At 57.9% G+C, this 24,594-nt stretch overlaps 1 protein-coding gene across 9 annotated transcripts; it reads left to right on the top strand.

Moving 5' to 3' along the window:
* Positions 1-59: 59 nt before the first annotated feature.
* Positions 60-21,713, top strand: BRD9 (bromodomain containing 9). 9 transcript variants are annotated; one of them, XM_070045125.1, is made up of 18 exons: positions 60-224; positions 870-1,084; positions 1,386-1,518; positions 3,247-3,307; positions 3,745-3,889; positions 5,808-5,918; positions 6,531-6,706; positions 7,878-8,010; positions 9,584-9,659; positions 10,824-10,919; positions 11,372-11,504; positions 13,246-13,357; positions 16,745-16,783; positions 17,858-17,957; positions 19,822-19,989; positions 20,268-20,332; positions 20,964-21,068; positions 21,177-21,713. In XM_070045125.1, the coding sequence occupies exons 1-18, from the start codon at positions 173-175 to the stop codon at positions 21,210-21,212; spliced, it is 1,956 nt and encodes a 651-aa protein (XP_069901226.1). In that variant the 5' UTR covers positions 60-172; the 3' UTR covers positions 21,213-21,713. The 9 variants fall into 9 exon arrangements, with proteins under 9 accessions (XP_069901226.1, XP_069901225.1, XP_060151620.1 ...); XM_070045124.1 differs by having other exon boundaries at positions 21,174-21,713; XM_060295637.1 differs by lacking the exon at positions 20,268-20,332 and having other exon boundaries at positions 6,594-6,706.
* Positions 21,714-24,594: the final 2,881 nt, after the last annotated feature.

Raw genomic sequence — 24,594 nt, 5'->3', positions numbered from 1 at the left:
GTCCCGCCCCCTGACCCGGAAGCGCCGGCGCCGGCGGGCGGGTCACTTCCGGTCTCGGCGCCCGCTTCCGGCGCGATCTCGCAAGCTCCGCGGCGAGGCGGGCGGAGAACCAGGGCCGGGGGTCGGCGGCCACGGTGCGGCAGGCCTCGCTGCTGCCCTCGGCGCCGTCGCCATGGGCAAGAAGCACAAGAAGCATAAGGCCGAGTGGCGCTCGTCGTACGAGGGTGAGGCGGCGGACGCGCTTTGTGACGCGCGGACGGGCGGGCGTTCGAGGCGGCGGGGATCCCGGGGACGAGAGCGGGGGTCCGGGGCGCGCTGGCGGGGTCTCGGGGCCGCGCCTCTCAAGCGTCCGTCTAGCTCTGGCCGCATCCTGGAGAGAAGCGCTGAGCACCTCTGTGATTCTTCGTCCGTGTTTCCCGAGGTCTTCTCCCGCCTTTCCCGCCTGTGCCCTGGTCCGGCAGCCCCTGGTCCCGGTGTCAGGGACGCCGCACGGGGACTGCTGCAGGACAGGAAGGGGGTGACCACGGGCCAGGACCTGGGGGTAGAGGATTGTGCGCCTGGGCCCCAGGCGTGGTCTGGCTCCTCCCCCCTGACAGTGACCCAGAGATCTCCCTGCAGCCCCCCTGAGAATGTCTGTGGGCGAGAGGGAGGGAGCACCCCACCTGTCTTTGCCCCAGCAGCATCTTTCGCTGTTGGTTTTGGCATTCCCCTGCTGTCCACCTGAGCTTAGCCGATCGCCCCACCTTCCTGGGCCTCCGTGTCCTCCCCATGACACCCCACTCTGGGCCCACCATGCTGCCGACAGGGCAACAGTATGCGCCTCTGAGCGCCCTGAGCACACACGGTGAAGGTCGCCTGCGTGTCCACAGACTATGCAGACAAGCCTTTGGAGAAGCCCCTGAAGCTGGTGCTCAAGGTCGGAGGAAGTGAAGTGACAGAGCTCTCAGGGTCCGGCCACGACTCCAGTTACTACGATGATAGGTCAGACCACGAGCGGGAGAGGCACAAGGAGAAGAAGAAGAAGAAAAAGAAAAAGTCGGAGAAGGAGAAGCACCTTGACGATGAAGAAAGAAGGAAGCGAAAGGTGAGCGAGGGCGGCCAAAACCCCTGCGGGGCAGGTGGAGCAAGGGCTTCCTGGCCTCCGGAAGCGAGTGTTCTGTTTCTCGTAGGGTGTAGGGTGCGCCGTGCCGAGGTCGGTTGCTTCGGTTTTGGCTCTTTGCGCATCTTTTCTTGTCTGGCCCCTGGGGGGCGAGTCTTTGAAGGGTGGTAGCCTGGAGTAAGAAGGGGCTCTGGAAGAGGGCTTTTCTCTCTCAGCTTTCCCTGAGGAACGCGAGGTCTGTTAACAAGCACTTCATTGCTCTCGCTGCCTTGACCCTGCCTCACAGGAAGAGAAGAAGCGGAAGCGGGAAAAGGAACACTGTGACACAGAGGGAGAGGCGGACGACTTTGATCCGGGGAAGAAGGTGGAGGTGGAGCCGCCCCCCGACCGGCCTGTCCGAGCGTGCCGGACACAGCCAGGCAAGTGGCGGCGTTTTCAGAGACGTCCTGGAGCTTCGGAGCTTGTCGCTGTGAACTAGTGGTTGGCATCCGCCCTTCAGCTCTTGGGAGAAGCATAGGAAGGAAGGAACAGCATTTTCTCTCCCAGGGCCTCACACAGAGTAGCTGGATGGACCTAAAGTTCTTGCCATCCTCTCTGAACTCCTAGAGCAGGGCTTGGCCCACCACTGCTGGCCTTTTTTTTTTAAAGCCCAGGAGCTAATGAGAAGCTCATTGTGGACGGGAGGAGGCTAGTGCTGGTATCAGTTATTCAGGACATCATTCCCCCTGGGAGCTATGCTGGCTGCAGCAGAGGAGGGCTTCTGGAGTGCTCGGGACGCTCTGATTTGTGTGTGGTCGCTTCCCTCAGAGGCTGTCAGGTTGTCAGGAGGTGCTGGACTGGAGGCGGGTTTGTCCTGCAGGTGTTTCTTCCCTGGCTTGGGGTCTGGCCACCTTTGAGTTGCCGGGGTGGGGGCAGGGGAGGTACTGTGTTGCAGTGTGGGCTTGCTGCTTCCTGGCAACACCCTCTCCTGCGGGAGTCATTGCTGTAGGGAACAGGCAGGACTCAGCGCCCTTGGGCCTGCTGTGGAGCAGAGAAGGTCAGGCACAGAGCATCAGTGCCTCAGATGAACGCGCCTGAAGTTACTACAGTTACTAGTACTTGCTAGCTTAATCTGCCCAACGGCCTGTTGGAGATCGTACGTTCAGCACCTGCCCCGGTGTACCTGAAAAACTCACGATCAGACGATGCTCTCTTGGACCTGTCCTGATCACTCTCAAGAGCGTCACTCTTGGGACCCGCAGGTCTGCACTCGTGTTGCCCTTCAGCCCAGAAGTGAGCCATTTCCCCAAGGAGCCCTGGTTGCTTAGTGGAGAACAGCATTCAGAATGCCAGATCTGGGCGCTGGGTGTGGGCCGTGGGGGGCAGAGCTAGGGAGGACCATTTAATACACACTCTTGCGGAAGAAAGCCTGTACCGACATCTGCGTTCACATTCCCTGAAAACCGTGTTTTTCACGCTGTGGGCCCAGAGACGCGGTTAACAATTGGAGTCCTCACGGGGACTCTCATTTTTATCCCCGTTTTACAGATAAACAGAGGCATGCCCAGAAGTTTAGGCCCGTAAACGATATCAAGTACAATGATATCGGTGCATCCAGGGTCAGCTTCTATGTCCAGAGCCCTCGTCTGCTGCTTCATACCTTGTGTGGAATGTCCCAGGCCCAGGAGTGCTGGGGGCTGGAGACAGGGTGATGAGCGATGGCTCTACACCACTGTTTGAGAGGGGTGTTGGCAGTCTGAGGGGTTTAGGGGACCAATGCTGTGGGTGCCCTTTTTCACCCTGCTGAGCTTTGCGGGATCTGCTTATCTTTTTTTTTTTTGTGATATGCGGGCCTCTCACTGTTGTGGCCTCTCCCATTGCGGAGCGCTGGCTCAGCGGCCATGGCTCACGGGAGCAGCCGCTCCGCGGCATGTGGGATCTTCCCGGACCGGGGCACGAACCCGTGTCCCCTGCATCGGCAGGCGGACTCTCAACCACTGCGCCACCAGGGAAGCCCCCTGCTTATCTTTATATCCAGTTCTCATTTGAACCCAAAACATTGTAGAACAAGAAATAGATAAGTATTACGATATTGGAGTTTGCTTTCTGGTGAAGTGATACCAAAATCCTTTTGTTCAATTTTATTTTTTTACTTTTGAAATCGTCAGCTGAAAATGAGAGCACGCCTATTCAGCAACTACTAGAGCATTTCCTCCGCCAGCTCCAGAGGTAAAGAGCTTTTCTAAAGGGTTGTGCTAGGGGACATCTGAGGTGTCTTCTCTCTCTGGTGTTCTTGCCTCACCCCTGTCACCTGTAAAGCAGGCCCTTCACCTTCACTGGGTAACGCTCAGTCGGGGCGGTGGGGCACTGCCATGTGGGAGCAGAGCTGGGAGGGCTCGAGAACACCTCCTTCATCTCCTCTGAGTCTGCACCGGTTGTCAGACGCCCTGATGTAGAGTCATGGCAGGAGCCGGGATGGTAGTTTTGGAATTTTCAGTGTATCCAAAATACCACAGTTTTAAAGAGCATAAATTTTATTTGTTATTTTTAAGAAACAAATCTTAAAATCTGGTTAATTGTATCAAATTTTTAACTGGGAGGGGTTTTGTTTAGAAATTTAGATTTCAGGGTTTTTCCAGTTTAAATAAAGATGTTTGTGTTTTCAGAAAAGATCCTCATGGATTTTTTGCTTTTCCTGTCACGGATGCAATTGCTCCTGGATACTCAATGATAATAAAACACCCGATGGATTTTGGCACAATGAGAGACAAAATTGTAGCTAATGAATACAAGTCAGTCACGGAATTTAAGGTAAATTCATTTCAGCTCCTGAAGTAATTGTTAGGAGGCTCCATGTGTCTTCATGTGCAGTAGACACTGCGTACATCTTAGGTTGTTTCCAGTTCCAAGTTTTCGTGGGTGTTTCCACGTTGGGTTGACATTTCGCCAGCATAGGGGTGGTTGTACTTTTCTCAGTATTTTGGTCTAGAAGCTGGCCTGTATGTTGCGTGCTAGTAGACGTGTTTCTTTTTAAGTTACTATTTTTGCATAAACGGACATGTTGGGTCAAGCGAGGATGTGTTCATTTTGGCCTGGCCCCAGAATGGGTATTTTTAGAAACATAATTTTCCTTATCTTAATAACCGGGAGTTTAAATTTTTGGGGATAACAAATGTTCATGTCTCCTGACTACTCTGTTCCTAACTCCCTGTTTCTCAGCACTGGCTGTGAAAGGGAAGAATTGCTTATCGGCTTTCAGGTTCGGGGGAAGAGCAAAACAGATGCTTGACAGCATTGACAATGACGCCACTTAGAAAAAGGCTTTAGGTTTCTAGGTTCTGTTAACTTCGGAAAAGCTTGGCTTTTCTGTTTGTGTTTACTGGAGACCTTACTTACTGAAAGGGTTTGCTGACCTGCAGAAACAGCACAACAGACTAAAGGGAGGGTGGGAGAAAAGGAAAGTTTTCATAGGAAGGTCAGGCACCACTCCTGTGGGCAGGTGGTTAATAATAATCCATGTCCTAGAGGCGACCTGTCTACCTGCAGGCCCCTAATTTGGTCACTCACCCAGTGACAAAGCCAAGACGTGTCCTCCAGAGAGTGTTCTGAGCCTGTCACAGTTGGGCCTTGTGACAGAGGGACTTTATGGCCTCGGTCCCAGCCCTGGGGACACCGGCACCGTGACTTGGTAAGGACTCCAGGTGGTACATGCTGCGTTAGCAGTCGTCCCTCCTGAGGTCTGACTCACCTGTGACAGGTGTACCCTAAGGAATTTGGCTAGGTGGTAAAATGCTGATATTTCCAAGCATTTACTTTTATTGTAAGTTTTTCACTAAGGCTTTTCTTTATTTTAGGGGAAAATGTTTTTCTAATCGTACTAGAGTCACTGTCCGTAGACAGAATTTTAAATCCTATGGAAAAATCCCAGAGATAGAGGACATGCCCACCTCTCAGTTAATCCCTCTGCTTTTGCTTAAAAGAACTGGTTGTTGGTTTTTGTTCCTGTTAATGTCTGAGTTCCTTCCAAAGAGAGGGAATAGGGTGGGTCAGGAAGGAAGCAGAGGGAACCAGCATTTTACTCCTGTGAAATGTGTGTGTCACGTTCGGAAAGAAGTTACACACTTTGGCAAGCTTCTCACTGGAATATTTTTCATACAAGTAAAGACCGATGAACAATTATGAAAATTTCTCAGAGTTTTTAAAAAGTACTCTTTAATTACTCAGCCATAAAAAAAGAATGAAATATTACCATTGGCAGCAACATGGATAAACCTAGAGACGATCATACTTAGTGAAGTGAGTCAGATAGAGACAAATGTTACACGACATCACTTGTGGAGTGTAAAAAATGTAACAGTCTATGTACAAGACAGCAGCAGACTCACAGGCATAGAAAACAAACTACAGTTACCAAAGGGGACAGGCACGGGGGGGAGCCTAAATTTGGACTTTGGGACTAACAGTTACAGACTATTATATATAAAAAACAGACAGGCAACCAGGATTTACTACATAGAACAGGGAACTATATGCTCAATATCTTAATAGGAGTCCATAGTGGAAAATCACCTGGGAAAGTTCATATAAATTAACAAAGGTTACTCCTTGAATTAGAGAGCCAAATTGTTTTCCACTCTGTTTCAGCCACTTCCGGCCTCTTGATAGAAACCTCAACTCTTTGTTGTTATCTGTGGTGTTTCAAACTTGATGCATTCTTTTTTCTTTTCAGGCAGATTTCAAACTGATGTGTGATAATGCCATGACGTACAACAGACCGGACACCGTGTACTACAAGTTAGCTAAGAAGATCCTCCACGCGGGCTTTAAGATGATGAGCAAAGTAAGGGACCCTCTAACAGCGAGCGAGGAGCCTCGGCTGTGAGCGTCCTCCTCCACGATCCTTGTGCCTAAACAGAAGCTCACAGTGACTGACATGCTTCCATCCATCCGCCCCTGGCCACGGCGTGGACCCTCTGCTCTAGGGTAGCCCCCCAGCCAGCCGCCCTCCCCACGCCCCTCTCCTGCAGGCGCTCTCTGCTCTCTGCTCCTGCCCCAGCTGCAGGTCTCGCGTAGGGTTGGTGCAGAGTTCCGGATCTGTTGGTCTCACTGGGTCGCAGCCTGCGTTGCGGGCTTGTTTTACGTGGTTGCCTCTCTGAATCCAGACAGCCATCCCGGGCATCCCAGGTGGCTTCCCCGACCTCTCCCGTGAGCCAGGCTGCATGCGTCACGCATCTAGGACCAGTGCCTTGGGCCTGACCAGCCCATAGGTGAGGTGCATCCCCGCCAGCTCTGAGCACTCCCGGCCAATTGGCACGCCCTTTGGTGCCGCACCCCGTGGCAGCTTAGCTGTTAGGCCAGGTGGGGCTGTGGCCACCCATCCCATCCCATCGTCATGGTGCCTTGGCCGGAGGGAGAGGTAAAGTCCCTGCTGCTCTGTCCTTTCTGATTCTAGGAGCGGCTGTTAGCTTTGAAGCGCAGCATGTCGTTTATGCAGGACATGGATTTTTCTCAGCAGGCAGCTCTTTTGGGCAACGAAGATACAGCCGTCGAGGAGCCTGTTCCTGAAGTTGTGCCCGTACAAGTAGAAACTGCTAAGAAATCCAAAAGGCCGAGTAGAGAAGTCATCAGGTACAGGACCGCCCGCCGTGGGGGCCAGGGCTCTGTGGGGAGCAGGTGACGAGCTGGGCCTCGCGGGTCTGTGCAGCTGCCGTGGGCAGGCTGCCTGCGTTGCTGGCGGGAGAGTTTGCTCTTTGGAAGCCGAGGGCCATGTTTGTAGCCCCCGGGCTTTCAAGGCAGCTGGGACAGGCCCTGGACCCTGTGTTCAGAGGGAGGCGACCCTTCTTCCCTGCCCACCTTGGGAATGAGGTGGTCGCGGTGGGTGCAGGGAGTGTCAGAAGACCCCGAGCCCCGGGGTCAGTTGTGAGGGGCGCGGCTCTCTGCTCTGTGACCCACACTCTCCGCGTGCCAGTGCACAGTGACTCGTCCTGGAAGAGAGTCACTGTCACCCTGACGGACCCCCGCCGGCCGGCCGGCCACACACACGCTCTGTTCCAGGTGTGGTTTGGCTCTGCGGTGTCCACTGCTGACCAGTCGCTGCCATTCCCACACTCGTGCTCTGTGTGAATATTTGCTGACCCCTCACCCCCAGGACATGCCTTCCCGCGTAGGACGCGCATTGGCGACCTGGGCTTGCCCGTCGCAGGCTCTGCGCGGGTGTGCTGCTTCGGGCAGACAGCTGCGAGAGGGCGGGCTCCCCGCGCCGGTCGCTGTGAGCCTGGGCCTGAGCGAGGGCCTTCCGCAGGCTCGAGAGCCCCAGGAGGGCTCACCCCAGCCCCACAGTTCCTTGCAGGGGCTCGGCGCCTCTGCTTCTAGAGCCTTCCACTGGGAGGGGGTGGGGGCGCCTCCCTCGGGCGCTGGCAGTCCGCTCTTCCTCTGCCTCTGCGGTCTTAGGCGCCCTGGGTCCTGGGGGGCTCTCCAGCCCGGGCTCACTGCCAGCGCCCCAGCCCCGCATGGGATTGTCACTTTTTTACTGGCGCCTCGAATGGCACTAACCCGTGAGGCCCCTGTTGCTCTTAAAGTGACCGAAACGCGTAGCTGAGACACAAGAAACGTGGAGCATCTGCTTGGCTTGTACTTTCTCGTCTTAGCGGAAGCGTCGGAAGTAGAAGGAAGGGAGTTACAGTGCGCTCTGCGCTGCCCTGTGCCGCGCCCTGGCGTGGCATGAGGGACGGACTGTGGGGATGAGGGGTGAGTGTGCCCACGTGCGGCCCGTTGACTCCTGCCTGTTTCTGCCTCATAGCTGCATGTTCGAGCCGGAAGGAAACGCCTGCAGCCTGACCGACAGCACCGCGGAGGAGCACGTCCTGGCCTTGGTGGAGCACGCGGCCGACGAGGCCCGGGACAGGATCAACCGGCTGGTCCCCGGTGGCAAGGTAGCACTCCCGAACGGGATGGCTGTGTTTCTGCCAGGACAGTGGCACGGCCGTCACGAGCGAGAGGTTAGCCGGTCATTATGAGCATGTGGTCGGAGTCCCGCTGGTGTCCGGGCGGCGCTGTTGTCACCGGAGGGGTCAGCTCCTCGTCCCCACTGGCCGTGGTAGCCTGCTGGCCGGTCTCCCGGAGGGCAGGGGGGGACTCCAAGGGCACCTCAAGGACAGGAGGGGTGTGGTTGTGTGCGGGCCGCCTGCCCGCAGGGGCGCTAACCTCTGTCCCCGGGCCGAGGCCAAGCCGGCCAGGACTCTCCGCTGTGGGTGAATCCTTTCCCCTGTGTGCTCACGCGTCTGTGACCCAGGTGTGAGCCTGTGCGGAGGGCTCTGCCCTGCCCTCCTCTGAGCACCTTCTCTCTCCAACACAAGGTGTCCTCCCTCCGTGCATCCGACAGAAATAGCGTGAATCTCACACGCGTGCGGCTTTAAACCTCCTAGTGGTCGCGTTAGCAAGGACACAGATGAGATTAACCCTAGTGTTCAGTTTGACGTGATACGTCTAAAATTCTATTTCAACGTGCAGTCTGTGTGAAGACGTATTACAGCTTCACTTTGTATTTTTGTACGAAGTCTGGGAAACACGCGTTGGAATTTACATTTTGCGTAAAGAAGTTTGAAGTGGCAACAATTGGGATGCGTCGGGTTACATGAAACACGTTACATTTTACGCCGCGTGTTTCTTTTCATTTCCAACGTGCCTTCTAGAAAGTTTGAAGCTGCCCGTGTGGCTCACGTGATAGTTCTTTCTGTTGAGCTCGCTTGTCTGCACTCCTGTGGCCTTTCAGCCCTGGAGTCAGCATTTCTCTAAGGAGCCCTGGTTCCCTAGCGGAGAGCGGCATCCCAGACCTAGACCTGGGCCCTGGTGGACAAAGCTTCCAGGAAGGCCCCGTCCGTCCGTACAGCCTGTACTGACGTCCGTGTTTACGTTCACTGAACACCGAGTTTTCACACGGAAACGTTCAATTCCGTGGGTCTGCTTTGCTTTTCCCCCTTACAGTTTCGCAGTTCCACCGTGAGAAACCCGACTTACGTCGCCTCTCCATCCCCCTCTACCCCGTGCCCTACTCACCCTGCTCGGACGCTGGGCCCCTCGCACACACGGACCCACACGGCAGCCTCCCCTTCCTGGGCCCTCCCGACAGCCTGTGCAGGGGCTGCTCTTGCGCGCAGGCTGGTTTTCAAACGGAGATGAGTTCCCACGGGCGTCAGAGGTGGATCTCGGGTCTCCTTGACCAGGCCCCGACCCAGCTCGCTGTGCTCGGGCCTCTGACTGCTGGAAAAGGCTGTTTCTAGGGTTCGCTCTCTGTCTTCAAAGCTCCTGTTTGGAGCCCGTCCCAGAAGTTCTGCGGTCGCACACGTGTGCACGTGGCCTTTGTTCACAGGGAAACGAGTAACTTCGTGGCCTTTTAGGATTCAGGCCGCCCTCGGAGGCCTCTGTTCTGTTGGTGTCTCGGTGGAGCCCTGGGCCAGGGGGCCGGGGCCATCCGGAGAGCGGGCGCTCAGGCGTGCTTCCTTGCAGATGGGCTACCTGAAGAAGAACGGGGACGGGAGCCTGCTCTACAGCGTGGTCAACACGGCCGAGCCGGACGCAGACGGTGAGCGGCTCACACGCGCTCCCCTCACCTCTGTCCCGTTCGGTGACCTTGCACCTCACGGCCTGCCCGAGATGCCCCTTTTCCCTGGTCACGACGCTGTGGTGAAGTGTAGATAAAGGCATGTCCAGTCTCCCACACAGCGGGACGCAAATGTGGTCAGTGGACCGCGGGCGGCCGTCCAGTGGGGCCGGAGATGCTGGTCAGACCTTTCGGACCAAGGGCCCCAAGCCCCAAGTGCTTGGGGTCGCGCTCCCCAAAGCTGCAGCAAGGCCCTGGGAGCTGGGTTTGCTTCACAGCCCAGCTGAGGCTCCTCTGTTGGAACCGGGGCACTGAGCTCTGCCCGCCCTCGAGGCTAGAACGAGGCAGGCGTCTGCCCCACACGACCTGCCTGGCAGCTGCATCAGGGAAGCTTTCGAAGGAGGCAGGAGCTTCCTTGAAGGGAGGGTCCATCCAACCTGTACGGCCACGGCTGTGGTCTTTAAAGTACTTTTACACTTTTCCATCTTCTGGAAAAGTATTTCAAAGGCTTGTCACACACACACAGCAGGTGAAACACCCCCCTTGTTCTCACTTGCGTGGATGTGGGACGGCTCTCACGGCCCAGCGTGCCCCTCGGTGCTTCCCCGCCACCGTCAAGATGAGCAGGGTCACTCAGTGTCCTCTGATGGATGAGGGGGACAGGCGCTGGCCACTGCTTTTGACCTTCAGTTGGAGTGAATCATAACGTTCTCGTTAGAAGAGAACAGGCGAGCTGGTCAACACTTAGCAAGAGAACATGAGATTGAGGTTCAGATTGGGGATTTGAAGGGTCCTGCTCAGGTCACGTGAGCAACTTGAAGGGTGAATTCAGCGTAGGAATTGCCCTCAGGCTGCTCTGTTGCTCGTGACACGTGGCCCGAGGTCTCTCGGAGGTGGTGAGCGGTAGCGTGGGTTTGGGAAGGTTATGTTGCCCTGTGGTGGGCAGACCGCTGGCCTGTGGTCATGAGAGCTGGGGCACTAAGGTGAGATCACGGTGCAGCTGAGACGAGAGAAAGGCAGCCAGCTTGGTAGATCGGCTGTAGATGGGCACAGGGAGCCCCCGGGCCCGCCCTCCTGCGTGCACCCCTCACTGCCTGGGGCTGGGGGCTCCGGGGTCACCTGCTCATGGCCCTGGTGCCCTTGCAGAGGAGGAGACGCACCCGGTGGACCTGAGCGCGCTGTCCAGCAAGCTGCTGCCCGGCTTCACCGCGCTGGGCTTCAGGGAGGAGCGGAGGAGCAGAGGTGAGCGCCCCAGGGGCCCCGGCTCACCGTGTGGGCGCCGCGTCCGGGCCTGGTTTGGAACCTCATCTTACAGGTCAGGTCCCGGGAAGTGCTGGGAATCAGGAGCCCACCGGGCAGGTGGGCAGGTGCCGCCTCTGCCACTGGGGGGGCGGGGCCTGCACGTGGCAGCCGCCTGTGTGTGCGGTTTACGTTGCCTCCAACAAGCTGTCACGCTTCATCTGTTGGAGGGCTCGCGAGACTGCCTGCCTGCAGCGGGGACCCTGCGCGAAGGGCGGGAGGACGCGTGGGCCTCACGCTGGGCTCGCTGGCTTGTGCGGCTCCTGCGTGACCTCCCCGTCCTCGGAGGACGCGGCGTGGGCGTGGCGAGGCGCAGCGGCGGTGGCGGCGCAGGGTCGCGGGGCGTGGCCCGCGTGTGCCCGCAGCCCTGACGCCGCCCTGCCCCGCCCCCCCAGTCACCTTCCTGTCCGGTGCCAGCACTGCCCTGTCCACGCACAACAACTCAGTGTTCGGCGACTTGAAGTGCGACGAGGTGGAGCTGCTGTACTCGGCCTACGGAGACGAGACGGGTGTGCAGTGCGCGCTGAGGTGGGCGGCGGCGCGGCCCTTGCGGGCAGGGCTGGGGTGGGGGCCGTGCGGGGCCGGGTTGTTTCCAGTAGACCTCCGCGGCCACCGCAGGCGGCCCTGAAGCTCGGGTCACTCGCTTGGTCGGGATTTGGAGGTGATGACGGTCCAGGCCGGAGCCACGGGAGCCCGTGTGTGGGACAGCCGTGCGCCGTCACGGGGAGCCGGGGTCGCGGCTGTCCTAAAGAGGGTCTCGTGGCTGCGCGACGGCTCCGGCCGCCAGAACAAAGCGGCTCGCACAGCACACACTCACGGTCTCCAGTCCTGGAGGCGGGAAGCCGAGGTGCAGGTGCGGGCAGGGCAGCTCCTCCCGTGGCCTCTCTCGCCGGCGTGCAGACAGCCGTCCCCCGCACCCTCCCCCGGCTTCCCTCTGCGCGTCTGCTTCCTGAGCTCCCTTCCTCTGGGGACACCAAGGTTAGGCCCCCCCCAAAGACCTGGTTTTAACTTAATCACCTTTAAATGGTAAAGGCCGCATCTCAAAATACAGTTACGTTCTGAGGTACAGGGTCTCAGGGCCTCAACGTGTGAGTTTTGGGAACGCGGTTCAGCCCCAGCTGTGATTAAAATTAGTGATAGAGTATTGCATTTCTATAGGGCTGTTTTCGTATTTTTTGTTTTCTGAGACAAAGTAAAAGTGGATCATTCTTTTAGAATTTTCGTGGCTTCCTATGGGGGAAGTAACGATTTTGTTAGTCTCTGAGAAATAGAGTCTTCCCGTATCAGATCTTTGTTTTATTCCAAAGAGAATATGGAATATCTTTGAAGAGCACACAACAAGAAATCAGTTAGCGCCTAACACAGTAAATGAATACCTAACCCTGATTTTTGTGCGAAAAGAGAAGTGGAGGTTAAGAAGCGAGGAGGAAGCTGCAGGTGGAGGCTCGTGTCCCGAGTGGTTGGCCCTCTCCTCGGCTCAGCTCTGGGGGGACCACTCCCCATGGTTCAGGCAGGAAGTGCAGCCGGCACGAGCTCACCCCCGGTGAGCTCAATATATGACCTTCCCGAGCTCCTGGAAGGCCTACGGATCCCGGGCCGCCTGAACAGCCCAGGAGGCAGGCCACGCCCTTCGCGGTGCCAGCGCCCCTTCTCCCCCGGGAGAGCTGCTGCTCGGCCCTGCTCCCCACCCCAAGACTCCTGGTGGAGACCCTCCAGGCCCGCGGCCCTCCCTGCCCCACGTGAGGGCCTTTGCAGTCCGGGGCCCCTGCTGGGACTTGGCCTGGCTCTGCGGCTTGGGCTGTGGGTTCTGTTCCCGGCCTCCTTTCCAAATTTGCTGTTTCGTCTTGTTTTGGATTTTCAAGCATTCACACGGTCCAGAGATCAAAATGACACTCAGGGTGCACGTGGGGAGTCTTGCTCCCGTACCTGCCGCCCCGCTCCCCAGCGTGGAGCCCTCCGCAGCACGCTCTCCTCAGTCTCCCTGTGTTTCTAAATCGAAAACGCGCAGATAGGAGTGTGCTGCTTTTGTGAAAGCTAGCGTGAGCTGTATCGGGATGCGGATACGTGTTCTTCACTTTGCTCTTTAACTCTTCTGGGTCCCGGGCCGCTCTGATGAAGACTGTTCTCCACTCCCCAAACCGCTGCACCTGGAGGGCTGTAGCGCTCAGCGAGAGCCTGTCCTGTGGGGCGTGTCTGAGGGGCGTGCAGCCAGGATGGGGCGTGGGCACGGAGGGCGGCTTCCAGCCTGTTCTCTCGCGGCCCCTCCCAGCCTGCAGGAGTTTGTGAAGGATGCCGGGAGCTACAGCAAGAAGCTGGTGGATGACCTCCTGGACCAGATCACGGGCGGGGACCACTCACGGATGCTCTTCCAGCTGAGGCAGGTGGGTGCGCTGGGCCACTCCTGTGCCCGCCAGACTGGGCGCTAGGGGATGTGCTGTTTTTAGGTGGTCGGTGGCTTTCTCCCTCACTGGTTATTATTTATTCTTTGTTTTTACTTTAGTCAATTATCTTTCAGAGAAACTTACAGAGTTCCTCTCTGTCTGGCACGTATTCTCCATCACTCTCTAGACCTACATTTCTTTCATCTGCTGTCACTTTCCTTTGTCCTGAAAACTTTCCTTTGAAGTTTCTTAAAGGACAGATTTGCTGGCTGCGAATTTACTCAGCTTTTTCTTTATCTGAAAAGTGTCTTCGTTTTCCTTCGTTTTTGAAAGTCACCTTCCCGGTGTGGAATTATAGGGTGACATTTTAGCCTCTACTTAAAATGGTCGCTTACTCGCTTTGTTTCTGAGGAAGTGTCTGCAGTCATTTTTATCTTTGTTTTCCATTTTTAATGTGTCTTTTTTTGGTCAAGATCAAGGATTGGCAAATTTGGGCCCATAAGCTAATAATGTTTTTGGCAGTTTTTGAAGATTTAAAAGAAAAAAAAAAAAACGTGCTACAGACCGTGCGTGACCACAAAGCTTCAGATATTTGCTCTCCAGCCATTTGGAGAAAAAGTGCTGCGTGTTGCTCTAGATACTTGAAAATTATAGTTTCTATAACTGACTTACATCCGTTTACTTTTGGTGTTTTTTCGTGTGCTTTTCTTGTCTTTATTCTGCTTAACATTTGGTGAGTTTCTTGGGCTTCTCGGTGTATAGTTTTCATCAAACTTGGAATATTTTCAGCCTTTATTTCTTCAAATATCGTTTTTCTTTTTTGTGTGTGAAGTCTAGATTGTGCTTTTATTTCTTTATCATTTTTTTATTGAAGTATAGTTGATGTGCAATGTTACGTAAGTTTCAGGTATACGATATAGTGATTCACAATTTTTAAAGTTTATATTCCATTCCCAGTTATTATAAAATATTGGCTCTGTTCCCCGTGTTGCACAGTACATCCTTGTAGCTTATTTGTGCAGAGTAGTTTGTACCTCTTACTCCCCTATCTTGCCCCTCCCCCTTCCCTCTCCCCACTGGTTACCACTAGTTTGTTCTCTGTATCTGTGAGTCTGCTTCTTTTTTGTTGTATTCACTGGTTTGTTGTGTTTTTTAGTTACAAATATAAGTGATAACACACAGTATTTGTGTTTCTTTGACTTATCTCACGTAGCATAAAATCCTCCAAGTCCATCCATGTTATTGCCAGTCGTAAAATTTCGTTCTACGTTACGGCTAAATCGTACTTCGTTGTATGTATGTGTGTGTGTGTGTGTGGATATATATATATCTATATACGTATATTCAGACACACACGCACGCACCCACATACACCACATCTTTTTTATCCGTTCATCTGTTGATGGACACTTAGGTTGCTTCCGTGTCTTGGCACACATAGATAATCTTCTATGAACGTTGGAGTGCACGTATCTTTTCGAATTTGTATACATTTTGGATCTATACCCAGAAGTGGAATTGCTGGATCACGTGGTAGTTCTGTTTTTAGTTTTCTTGAGAAATCTCCATACTGTTTTTCCATAGTGGCTGCACCAATGTACATTGCCACCAACAGTGTGGGAGGGTTCCCTTTTCTCCACGCCCTCTCCAGCATTTGTTATTTGATGACAGCCGCTCTGACAGGTGTCAGGTGATCTCATTGTGGTTTTGATTTGCATTTCCCTGATGATTAGCGACGTCGAGCATCTTTTCATGTGCCTGTTGGCCATCTGTAAGTCTTCTTTGGAGAAATGTCTGTTTAATTCTTCTGCCCATTTTTTAATTGGGTGGGTTGTTTTTCTGATGTTGAATTGTGTGAGCTATTTATGTATTTGGGATATTAATCCCTATTGGTCATACCATTTGCAAATATTTTCTCCCATTCAGTAGGTTGTCTTTTCGTCTTGTTTATAGTTTCCTTCGCTGTGCAAAAGCTTTTAAGTTTAATTAGGCCTCATTTCTTTATTTTTGCTTTTATTTTCTTTGCTTTAGGAGACAGATCCAAAAACAAAACTATTGCTACGATTTGTATCCGTGTCCTGCTTGCGTTTCCTCGGCGTTTTATGGTGTCTGGTCTTACACTTAGGTCTGCAGCCCGTTTGGAGTTTATTCTCGTGTGTGGTGTCAGGGAGCGCTCTGGCCTCATTCTGCGCGCAGCTGCCCAGCTGTCCCAGCACCACTTGTCGCACAGACTGCCCTTCCTTGCATTGGAAGAAGTGATGCGGGTAAAACGGCCATGCCATCCAAGGCAGCCACAGATGCAGTGCAAGCCCTATCAAAATACCAGTGGCGTTTTTCACAAAACTGGGACAGATAATTTTAAAATTGATACGGAAACACGGAAGACCCCGAATAGCCAAAGCCATCTTGAGACAGAATAGCTGGAGGCATCACACTCCCAGACTTCAGACTGTACTACAAAGATAGAGTAATCAAAACAGTGTGGTATTGGCACAAAAACAGACACACAGATCAGTGGAACAGAATAGAAAGCCCAGAAATAAACTCACCCACTTATGGCCAATTTATGACAGAGAAGGCAAGAACAGTTTGATCAATTTTCTGAATGAACTGTGTTCAGAGTGGCATAATTTCAGATGTGCCAAAGCATAAATAACATCCAATAATGAAATATATACGTCAGCAGAAGTTTATGTGAGGAAACAGATGTTCAAATAATGGCAGTATTTATTTTTCCGCTTAAGAGTTGTGAAGCTTTTAACACAAGCGAGTCTCAGAAACATCATCTTGAGCAAAAGCTCGCAGATGGAGAGCGTGCAGGCTGAGTAACTTTCTAGGTTCATCCACAGAACTAGGGTGGTTTCACACAGTGCTTCTGCCAGGTCACAGGACACGGCTCAGTGCAACCTTTGTGCTTGGTCAGAGGGGTGGTCACAGGGGTGGTCAAGTGTGCGCCCTCCCCTGGCGCTGAGCAGGCCAGAGAGAAGGGTGCCTGGCCTGTGGCCCCATCCCTGCGAGGGCGGTGGTACCACAGGCGTCGTGCTCTGTCGGGATCCAGCTGGTCTCTGGATCTCTCTACCTCCTGGGTTAAACCGTTTTCCAGGTTAAACCATTGGCTGTTTTTCCAACGTCTGACTTTCCTCTTTGGTGTTCTGCCCCCAGGGATGCAGACGCAGGTTGGGGTGCTCTCCTTGGTGTCCACCTCACCCCAGGGTGGTCTCGTGAGCCGGGCCGCACGGGCCGTGTGGTTCACAGTGCAGCACGACCCCACGAGGGCCAGCTCGGAGCAGCGGATGAGCCGCGTCCACCTCATGCGTGGGCGACTGGATGAGTGGTTCTGTGTAAAACTGTTGTGGAACACTGGTTCTTGTCTCTTTTGCTTTGCAGAGGAGAAGCGTTCCGACGAAGCCTCTGGATGAAGTAAAGGTGCGTCTCGTGGACAAGTTAGTAGAAACCTAATTGTTTGGGTTCCCATGAGGACAGTTGTGTTTGGCCTTTGAAATGGTTGAGATATTTTATTTAGAAACTGGCTGCGTTGCTGATGAGGAATCTTAAGTGGTGGTCCCCCCATCCCGACTTGTGATGACTGGACTGAGGGTGTGGGCACAGCACATTCCTCCAAATTGGACAGAGGGATTCACGGGCTGGAGGGGCGGCCCGCAGGGTGAGCAGGGGTCTTCCGGTCCTCCCAGAAGGTGGGCTCGCCGGCGGACACGTGCTGTCAGCTGGGGCGTCCTGGGGCCTCGCCAGCGCCGGGGCGGGCACTCTCTGAGGAAACGCTCCGCTGCGGTCCGGCCATGGTTTCCTCATCCTGCCCTGGGGTGACTTGGAGCACTTGTGGCCCCCAGCTTTGCACACGGCCATGTGGGCAGAGATGCCAGGACTCTGGGCAGGGTGTGGGGGCCTGGACTCCAGGGGTCACCTGGCCTTGGTGACCGGGGGGCCCACCCAGGGCAGAGCGTCAGGTGCCTGTCAGGTGGGGGCCCTTGGATGGGCAGAATTGGAGAAGGTGCCAAGGGCATCTCCCCTGGGTGCACGGGGCAGCCAGGGTTCTGCTCGGGTCTCTGTCTGGGTTACACAGACACGTGTGGGTGCCGGCCTCACACAGTCTGCGAGGAGCTGGGATGGGCTGCAGGCTGCCTTGGGCAGGGACCCGGCCGCTCTGGCCCGCAGCAGGGCCTCCGTGGGTCAGCCCAGAGAAGGAAAGAGAGTGTGCTGCTATGGAATCTGCCGCGTTATCTGTTAAGTTCCTGGAAGGTAGCCTGGCCCTTCAGGTCTTGGGTCTCTCTCAGGTCCCCTCAGCGCCTGTAGGTCCCAGAGACCAGCCGCCTTCATTGCTGGTCCAGGTACAGGCATCCACTGGGAGCTCACCCCTGGGCTGCGGTGTGGGCTCTTCGGGTGGACACGACGCGACAGGCCTGGCCTCGCCGTGGCTGGCAGGCCGTTACATCCGTGTCAGCTGCCTCTCCTTTCCTGTCTCACATCGCTTGTCTCCTGCAGGCGGGGGACCCTCTCGGGGATGGTGGCCCCGCCCTGGACTTCATGGCCATGAAGTCCTACTCGGACGTCTCTCTGGACATCTCCGTGCTCGGCTGTCTGGGTAGGTTGTGCCGGGCACCTCCCGGCGAGCAGGGTGGCTCGGCCCTGCCCATTGGCCGCACGATGAAGACCCCCATCCTCAGGACCCCCCAGGTGACTCCAGATGGGGCCCGCCTTGGGAATCGTCTGCTGGGGTCCCGCCCCCGGTTAGTGCAGTGGTGTGCTCCCTACCGTCGTCCACGTGTGCCCACTGGGCTGGCCCCGTCGGGGAAGATGCCTCTGTGCTCCCCTCGGCTCTTGTGTGCCGACGAGGCCCTCCCAGCCCCTCGTGGCCAGTGGTTTTCATGGTGCGTCTCCTCCCCTCCCCCTTCAGACCTGCTGGACGTACTGTGCGTCCCCTCAGTGGTCTCGCCAGGGCAGTTCCCCCAGGGGACCTGTGGCAGCCTCTGGAGACGTCTTTGGCCTCACACTTGGGACCTGGTGCTTCTGGCCTCAAGCAGACAGAGGCCAGAGGTGCTGCTGACCGCCCTGGAGCCCCAGAAGAGCCCCAGCAGGAATGGCCTGGCCTGCGGCTGGGGGCTGGGTCCGCGCCCCGCCTGCTGTTGGAAGTGGACCTCGTCACCCCGTCGTGAAGGGTGTCAGGCAGCCTCGCTCCGTCACGCAGCCTGGCAGGCCCTGCTTCTGGTTGAAGCGCGTCAGACCCTTGGTGTTCAGCGCGGTTGTGGATAGGACTGCGCTCCAGCCTGCCGTCTGGCTGTGTGCTGGTTTCCCAGCGGTTCAGGGGTCCCCAGGACCACCCCCAGGTGTGATTCCTTAGGACCCCAGGACTCGGAGGGGCCTGGGGGGGGTGTTGCTGCGGGAGACCCGGCCCCAGCTGCCAGCGCCCTCCCCACGAGCCGCCGGCCAGAGCTGTGACGACCGGCACCCTCTGCCTGGCCCAGCCCCGGCCCCAGACTCCCAGCAGGAAGGCGGGGGCCCAGGACAAAGCACACCGTGGCCCAGACGGTCTGGCACGGCGCCCCCTCGGTCACTCAGGCGGTGGGAGCCAGCCAGGGGCCGGTCTGGCTTCTGACAACTGTTCTCTTTCCTCTCGCGGAGTCTAAGGCTTTCTCCACTTTACCTGGTTGTGGTAGTTTGGTTACAGCAGCCCTGGTTGGTTCTCCTTTAGGTTTATTCTTCACGGGTTGCGTTTCGTCGTTGGGCCTGGGGGTTTGGAGCTGAATGTGGGGAGTCTGGCTGTAGTTCTCCAGCACCCTCCTGAGCCCGACTCTGCCCACCTGCCTTTGGTCTGCTCTCTGCTTGGTTTCGGGCCGCGGCGGGCGGAGTCCTGGGGGCACTGGGCGCCCTTCTGCTGACCTGTCAGTCTCCCGGGCTCGCCGTAGCTGCCATTCTTTTCACCCCCAGGAGCTCCACCGACTTTTCCTGCGTCGTCCCCCTCTTGCCTCCGGTCACGTGTCCTTTGCCTTTGGAACACGCGGTGCGTGTTCCTAATCTCTGTCCCCGCATCTCACTCGCAGGGCTGTCCCCCGGTGGGGCTGCGTGTCCCTGTTGCTCTGCCTGCATGGGCGTGGCTGGTGGGACGCGCTGGATTTAGTCGGCGCCTTTGCACGTGCCGGGCGCTGTTCCGATGGTCGTTAGGCAGCTTGGAGCGTCGGGCCCTGTCTGGGTTTTTCTTAGGCCGTCTTAGGGTACAGAGCCAGGTCAGTGCAGGGCGGACGTGGTCCCACCATTAGGCCGCGCCCTTCGGGGGGCTTGGGCCGCAGGTGACCACAGCATGTGTGCGGCTCTTGACCCCCCAAGAGGCCACCCTCACACTGGCGCAGGGCAGGCTCAGCCAGGCGTTTGTCGTCCTTGGTGCGTGTGGTGACGTGGCTGCGGGTGGACGGGCTGGCCGGCCTCCACATCCCATCGTCCCGTGTGTGCAGGGAAAGTGAAGAAGGAGCTGGACCACGACGACAGCCACCTGAGCCTGGACGAGACCACGAAGCTCCTTCAGGACCTGCAGGAGGCGCAGGCAGAGCGTGGGGGCTCCCGGCCGTCCTCCAACCTCAGCTCCCTGTCCAACGCCTCTGACAGGGACCAGCGCCACCTGGGTGAGGCCGCCTCGTGCAAAGTGGCGTGGGCCGCAGCCGGGAGGGCCCTGGCCCCTGGGGTTCCCGGGCCAGGCGGCTGCACTGAGGTGAAGGCTTTGGGTGGGACTCAGTCTAGGGATCTGGGGGCTTGGCCGGAAGGTGCTGCAGGTCCCGTGTCAGGAGGAGCCCCCAGCCGTGGACCTGCCAGCCTCCAGAGTGAGGGATTGGGGACGTTGCTTTCTTTCTGCTGTTCCTACTTGTGGTCCTGAAGCCCCGTGTGGACAAGTGTGTTCCTGCAGGACCCTCGTGTGGGGAGAGCACAGGACCTTGCCTGGCCTGGGAGTCCCCTGGTGAACCAGTGAGGGTGGGTGGGTGTGTCGGGGCCCCGCCCGGACAGTGCGTCTCCTGGCCGCTTGAACGTGCTAGATGAGTCCTCACCCTGCTGTTGCAGTTCCCAGATACCGACACCGAGTTACTCTTTCAGTGTAACGGAGCTTGGCGTTCGGGGGAGGGGGCGATGAGTGATCACCTGTAGAGGTTTGGCTAAAACTGTCTTAAGGACCAGCATTTTGGTCCCGTTAACCTTGTGATAAAGGCATGTGAAGGAGGTTCCAGGTGACCCTGGGGCAGCTCCAGATATGAGGGCCCCGAGGTCCTGGTGGACTCAGGGTGACACTGGGGCTCCTCCGGAGCGTGGGATTGTCTGAGGCCCCGGCCGAGGAGCCTTCCTTCCTGCAGAAGCAGCAGCCCTGCTGCGTGGAGGCTCGGGGCCCCCTTTCTGGGGCCATCGGGCGGCCCATCCCTGGGAGCCACGGCTCGGGGCTGAGGCCCGGGCTCAGCTGGCTGCAGCCACGCGGACGTTCGTGTTCAGCACACGTGCATTTGTAGCTTTTAAAGTTGTCCCGTGGAGCAGCGATGCCCCTGAAGGAGGGTCATGAGCTGCGTGCGTGTGGCAGACCCTGGGGTGACACGTCCCTTCTCTCCCGTGATTGCAGGAAGCCCTTCTCGCCTCAGTGCTGGGGAGCAGCCCGAGGGGACCCACGACCCGTACGAGTTTCTTCAGTCCCCAGAGCCCGCAGCCTCCACAAAGAGCTAGCCCCGTAGGTGGCCTTTGGTTGTTTCTTATTTTGTAAGCTTTTATTTGCATGTACAGTTTTTGTCATGAGACGAAGACTTTCATTTTGTCCCCTTTGGCGTGCGGGAAGCAGCCCCGGGAGGTGGTGACTCGTCTGTCGTCATGTTAGCCGCGCTGGGACGCAGCGTTTCTGTGAGTGGTCCTGTGCGTCCTGAAGAGTTGGAGATCACTCGTAAAGGGTGTGTGACCAGATGCCGGGCAGCTGCTGTGGTCTGTCTCTGAGCTTCTCGGTGGCGGTGAAGTCCTCCTCTGTGCCTGTGTGGACGCACCTGTCTGCCCCGCGTCCTCTGGGAGAAGCCCTTGGGAGGCAGACGTGGGTGCGTCTGTCTCTGTTCCCTGCGGCATCCTACACGTTCCCGCCCCGCCCGTGCCCCACGTCCCCATGTTTCCCAGGCGGGTCACGGCGGGGGCCGCGTCGGGGCTGGGAGTGAGGGCAGCGTCCCCGTTCTCTGAGCCTTGTGTGAGAGGGGCGCCCCCTGCTGACAGCTGGCCTGTCCTGCTGGCCGTGGCGAAGGATTAAGTGTCCGAAAATGCTCTTTGTTCTGGATGTGTTTACTGGAAGCCTGTTTGTATTTGCAGAATGTAAATACGGGTCTTAATAAAAAGATACACAAAGAGTGTCATTACGCGTAGTTACTTACAGCGCTGCTAGGTGTCCCCTTTTGCGTGACTTAGTCAAAACTCTTGTCACGCGAGCTGGATGGCATCCCTTCTTCCTAGCCCCGTCTCCTGCGGTCTGCTCCGCATCTGGCCCGGTTCTTGGCACCGCAGTGACGTCCGGGGTCACGCCCATCCCCGCACAGTTTCCCGTTCTGTTCCCTCGCCGTGAAACATAAAGCCGGAGCCTCCGTTACCTCCCGGGGCAGGGTCAGTCCTGGGAGAGGCGTGTGCCCGAGAGGCCAGGGAGCAGGGCTGGCTGCCTCGCTGTCTGGACAGACGAGGATCCCCGTGAGCCCCGGGGAAAGGGGAGACAAGGCATCTCACAGGCGAAGCGTCAGGAGCAGCTGTGGCTGCTGTGAGCAGATGAGTTTATCAGCAGGGCTGGTACGGAGCAGACGCCCGGGGCTGGCTGGAGGGCAGCCGTCCTCCCTACCTACGCGGGGCTGCAGCCCGGCCGCAGAGCCGGGCCCGAACCCTGTGGCTGGCCCTCCACTGCCCTGCAGGCCCCCCCAGCCCCCACCTCAGCCACCGCCCCAGCTGTGGGGAGGCCGGGAGGGGCAGGATCTGGATTTCCACCCTTGGGATGGCGGTGGGCTCTGCCCCCAGCAGGGCTCAGGAGGCCGGGACCCCTGCGCATCCCAGGCGGGGTCCCCACGGTGCAGCCCCGCGGGCGTGGCCTCTCCCTGGCCCGCAGCCGGAGTGCTCCAGTAGACGCCAGCGTGACATGGGGTATATAGCACACGAGGGCAAGGCCGCCGAGACACAGTATGAGTCCCTGGAGCCCAGACTCCCCTGAGGGCGTGGTCTCCACCACAATGGCCGTGTCAGCTGTGAACACAGGAGGCCGGACCCGTGCCTTGGTGCACGCGGCAGGGTGTCCCAGGGACCCGCACTCGCCGGACGGAGTCTGGAGCCCACGGAGTACAGGGGAGCCCGCCTTGCCGCTCGGAGCTGCACGCCTGCTGGGAAGGAGGGCCCTCCGACCAAGGCCCCCATGTTTTCGTAAACCACCATCTCTCAAATTCCGGAGCATTCCATCACCCCGAAAGGAAGCCTGTACCGATTGGCCGCCACCCCCAGGTCCCCCTCCTCCCGCCCTTGGAAACCACTCTGCTTTCGGTCTCCGCGGACGTCCCTGCCCTGGACGTTGTGTTCAGGTGGAGTCGTGCACGCTGCGGCCTTTTGGGCCTGGCTTTTCTCAGCACAGCTTTCAAGGCTCATCCATGTTGTAGTAGGTGTTAGTGAGGCCCTGCAGGTGACCTGCCCTCACCACAGACCCTGCCGGGGCTCAGGCCACTCCCGGGGGTGTCGCGGCCGTGAAACCGGGGGGCCTGTGGCCTCCGTGCCAGGCCCTCTGCCTAAGGAAGCCGGCGGGATCCCAGCCGAGACCCGCAGGCGCTCCTGGTCAGAGTAACTGCCCAGCTGGCTGGGGCGGGGGTGGGCGGCCCTCAGGGCAACCCTGGCCAGATGCTGGCTGCAGGCCTCATGGGGGACTGTTGACTCCCCGGAGAGAGAAAACAAAAGGCTGCTTCCGGGAGGCTGCCTGGGCAGCGGTGCAGCATGGCCAGCGTCCGTTGTCTACGGCGCTTTTCTACTGGAAGCTTCCCTCAGAACAAGGCCTGTGAGGGGCGCGTGCGTGCGCCGGTGGGCACTGTGCTAGCGCCCGCGCCTGCCCCGCGCTCCGCCCGCCGCCGTCTCCGGTGTGGCCACTCCCCCTCCGCGCCCACCTGGGCCCCCACCTGGGCTGGAGACCCTCCCAGTGAGGGCCGCTTTCCTGTCCCGGGTGCGCACAGGCAGGCTTACAGAGCGCTACTTATCCCGAGAGGCGTGAGCGCCCCGAACTCCAGGCCTGTTGATCCGTCCCTCCGTGAAGACCAGGTGGGGGGTCTGGGTCAGGGAGGGGCCGACGCAGCAGTCTGGGGACAGGGGCGGGCCGAGGTGGGTTTAGGTGTGGAGAGGCCTGGCTGCCCCGGCCGAGGATCGTGGCTGTGCGTGTTCGCGTGGCGAGCGGGCCGAGGTTGTAGCTTTTACAGCTGTTCCATGGAGCAGCGATGCCCCTGAGGGAGGGTCATTTCTCCAAAGTGTGAGCAGCTGAGTTCACCGGGCCCTGGGCCAGTCGGGAGGCCCTCACGACTGCAGACTTGGGGAGCCCTGGGAGGTGAGCGCGGAGGGGGAGTCCCAGGTGGCCTCCTTCAGAGTCACGGGCGATGCCCTGGGGCCGGCTGGACTTGGGAGGCACTTGGTGTTGAGGGCATGAGCCCCCCAAACCCCGAGGGTGCGGGCTCCCTTGCACTGGTCACCGGCCTCACGTGTGTTTCTGGAGAAGCGTGTTCTGTGCAGGAGGCTGTGGGGACGTTTCTCTTAACCAGAAAGCACTCTGAAGAGCCGTGAGGACTCGCTGACCAGCAGCCTGGGCGATGCCTGCTGCAGGCAGGAGCTGTGGCTGCCGCGGGGCTCCCAGGGCCCGGACCTTGGGAGGGGAGTGCACGGAGTAAGCGCCACGCTGTCTGCGGGGCTGAGCTGTGCCTTCAGTCACCAGAGCTCACGGCTCGGACGGCGCCGCAGCCCGCGGCCTCTGCTGCACGGCGGGCTGGATTCTCGTGGTCACACCCTGCTCGGGCGGCCTGATGGTTTGCCCTGGGGCCGCCTGGTCCCGTCCTGGGTGCCTGCCTCCCTGGGAAGTGCGTTCTGGGTGGAGGTGCCAGCCCGGGCCCGCTCACGGCGTGTACCGCGCACAGGGGCCCTCATTCCCCGGGGCCCCAGGAGGGCGATCCCGGGAGGCCCGTGGCCCCCCACGCCCCTGCCGGCTGTGGTCAGCTGGGACTTCCAGC

Source organism: Globicephala melas, chromosome 3, assembly GCF_963455315.2.
Source record: "Globicephala melas chromosome 3, mGloMel1.2, whole genome shotgun sequence".
Lineage (NCBI taxonomy): Eukaryota > Metazoa > Chordata > Mammalia > Artiodactyla > Delphinidae > Globicephala > Globicephala melas.
This window is presented reverse-complemented; position numbering and strand designations above follow the sequence as displayed.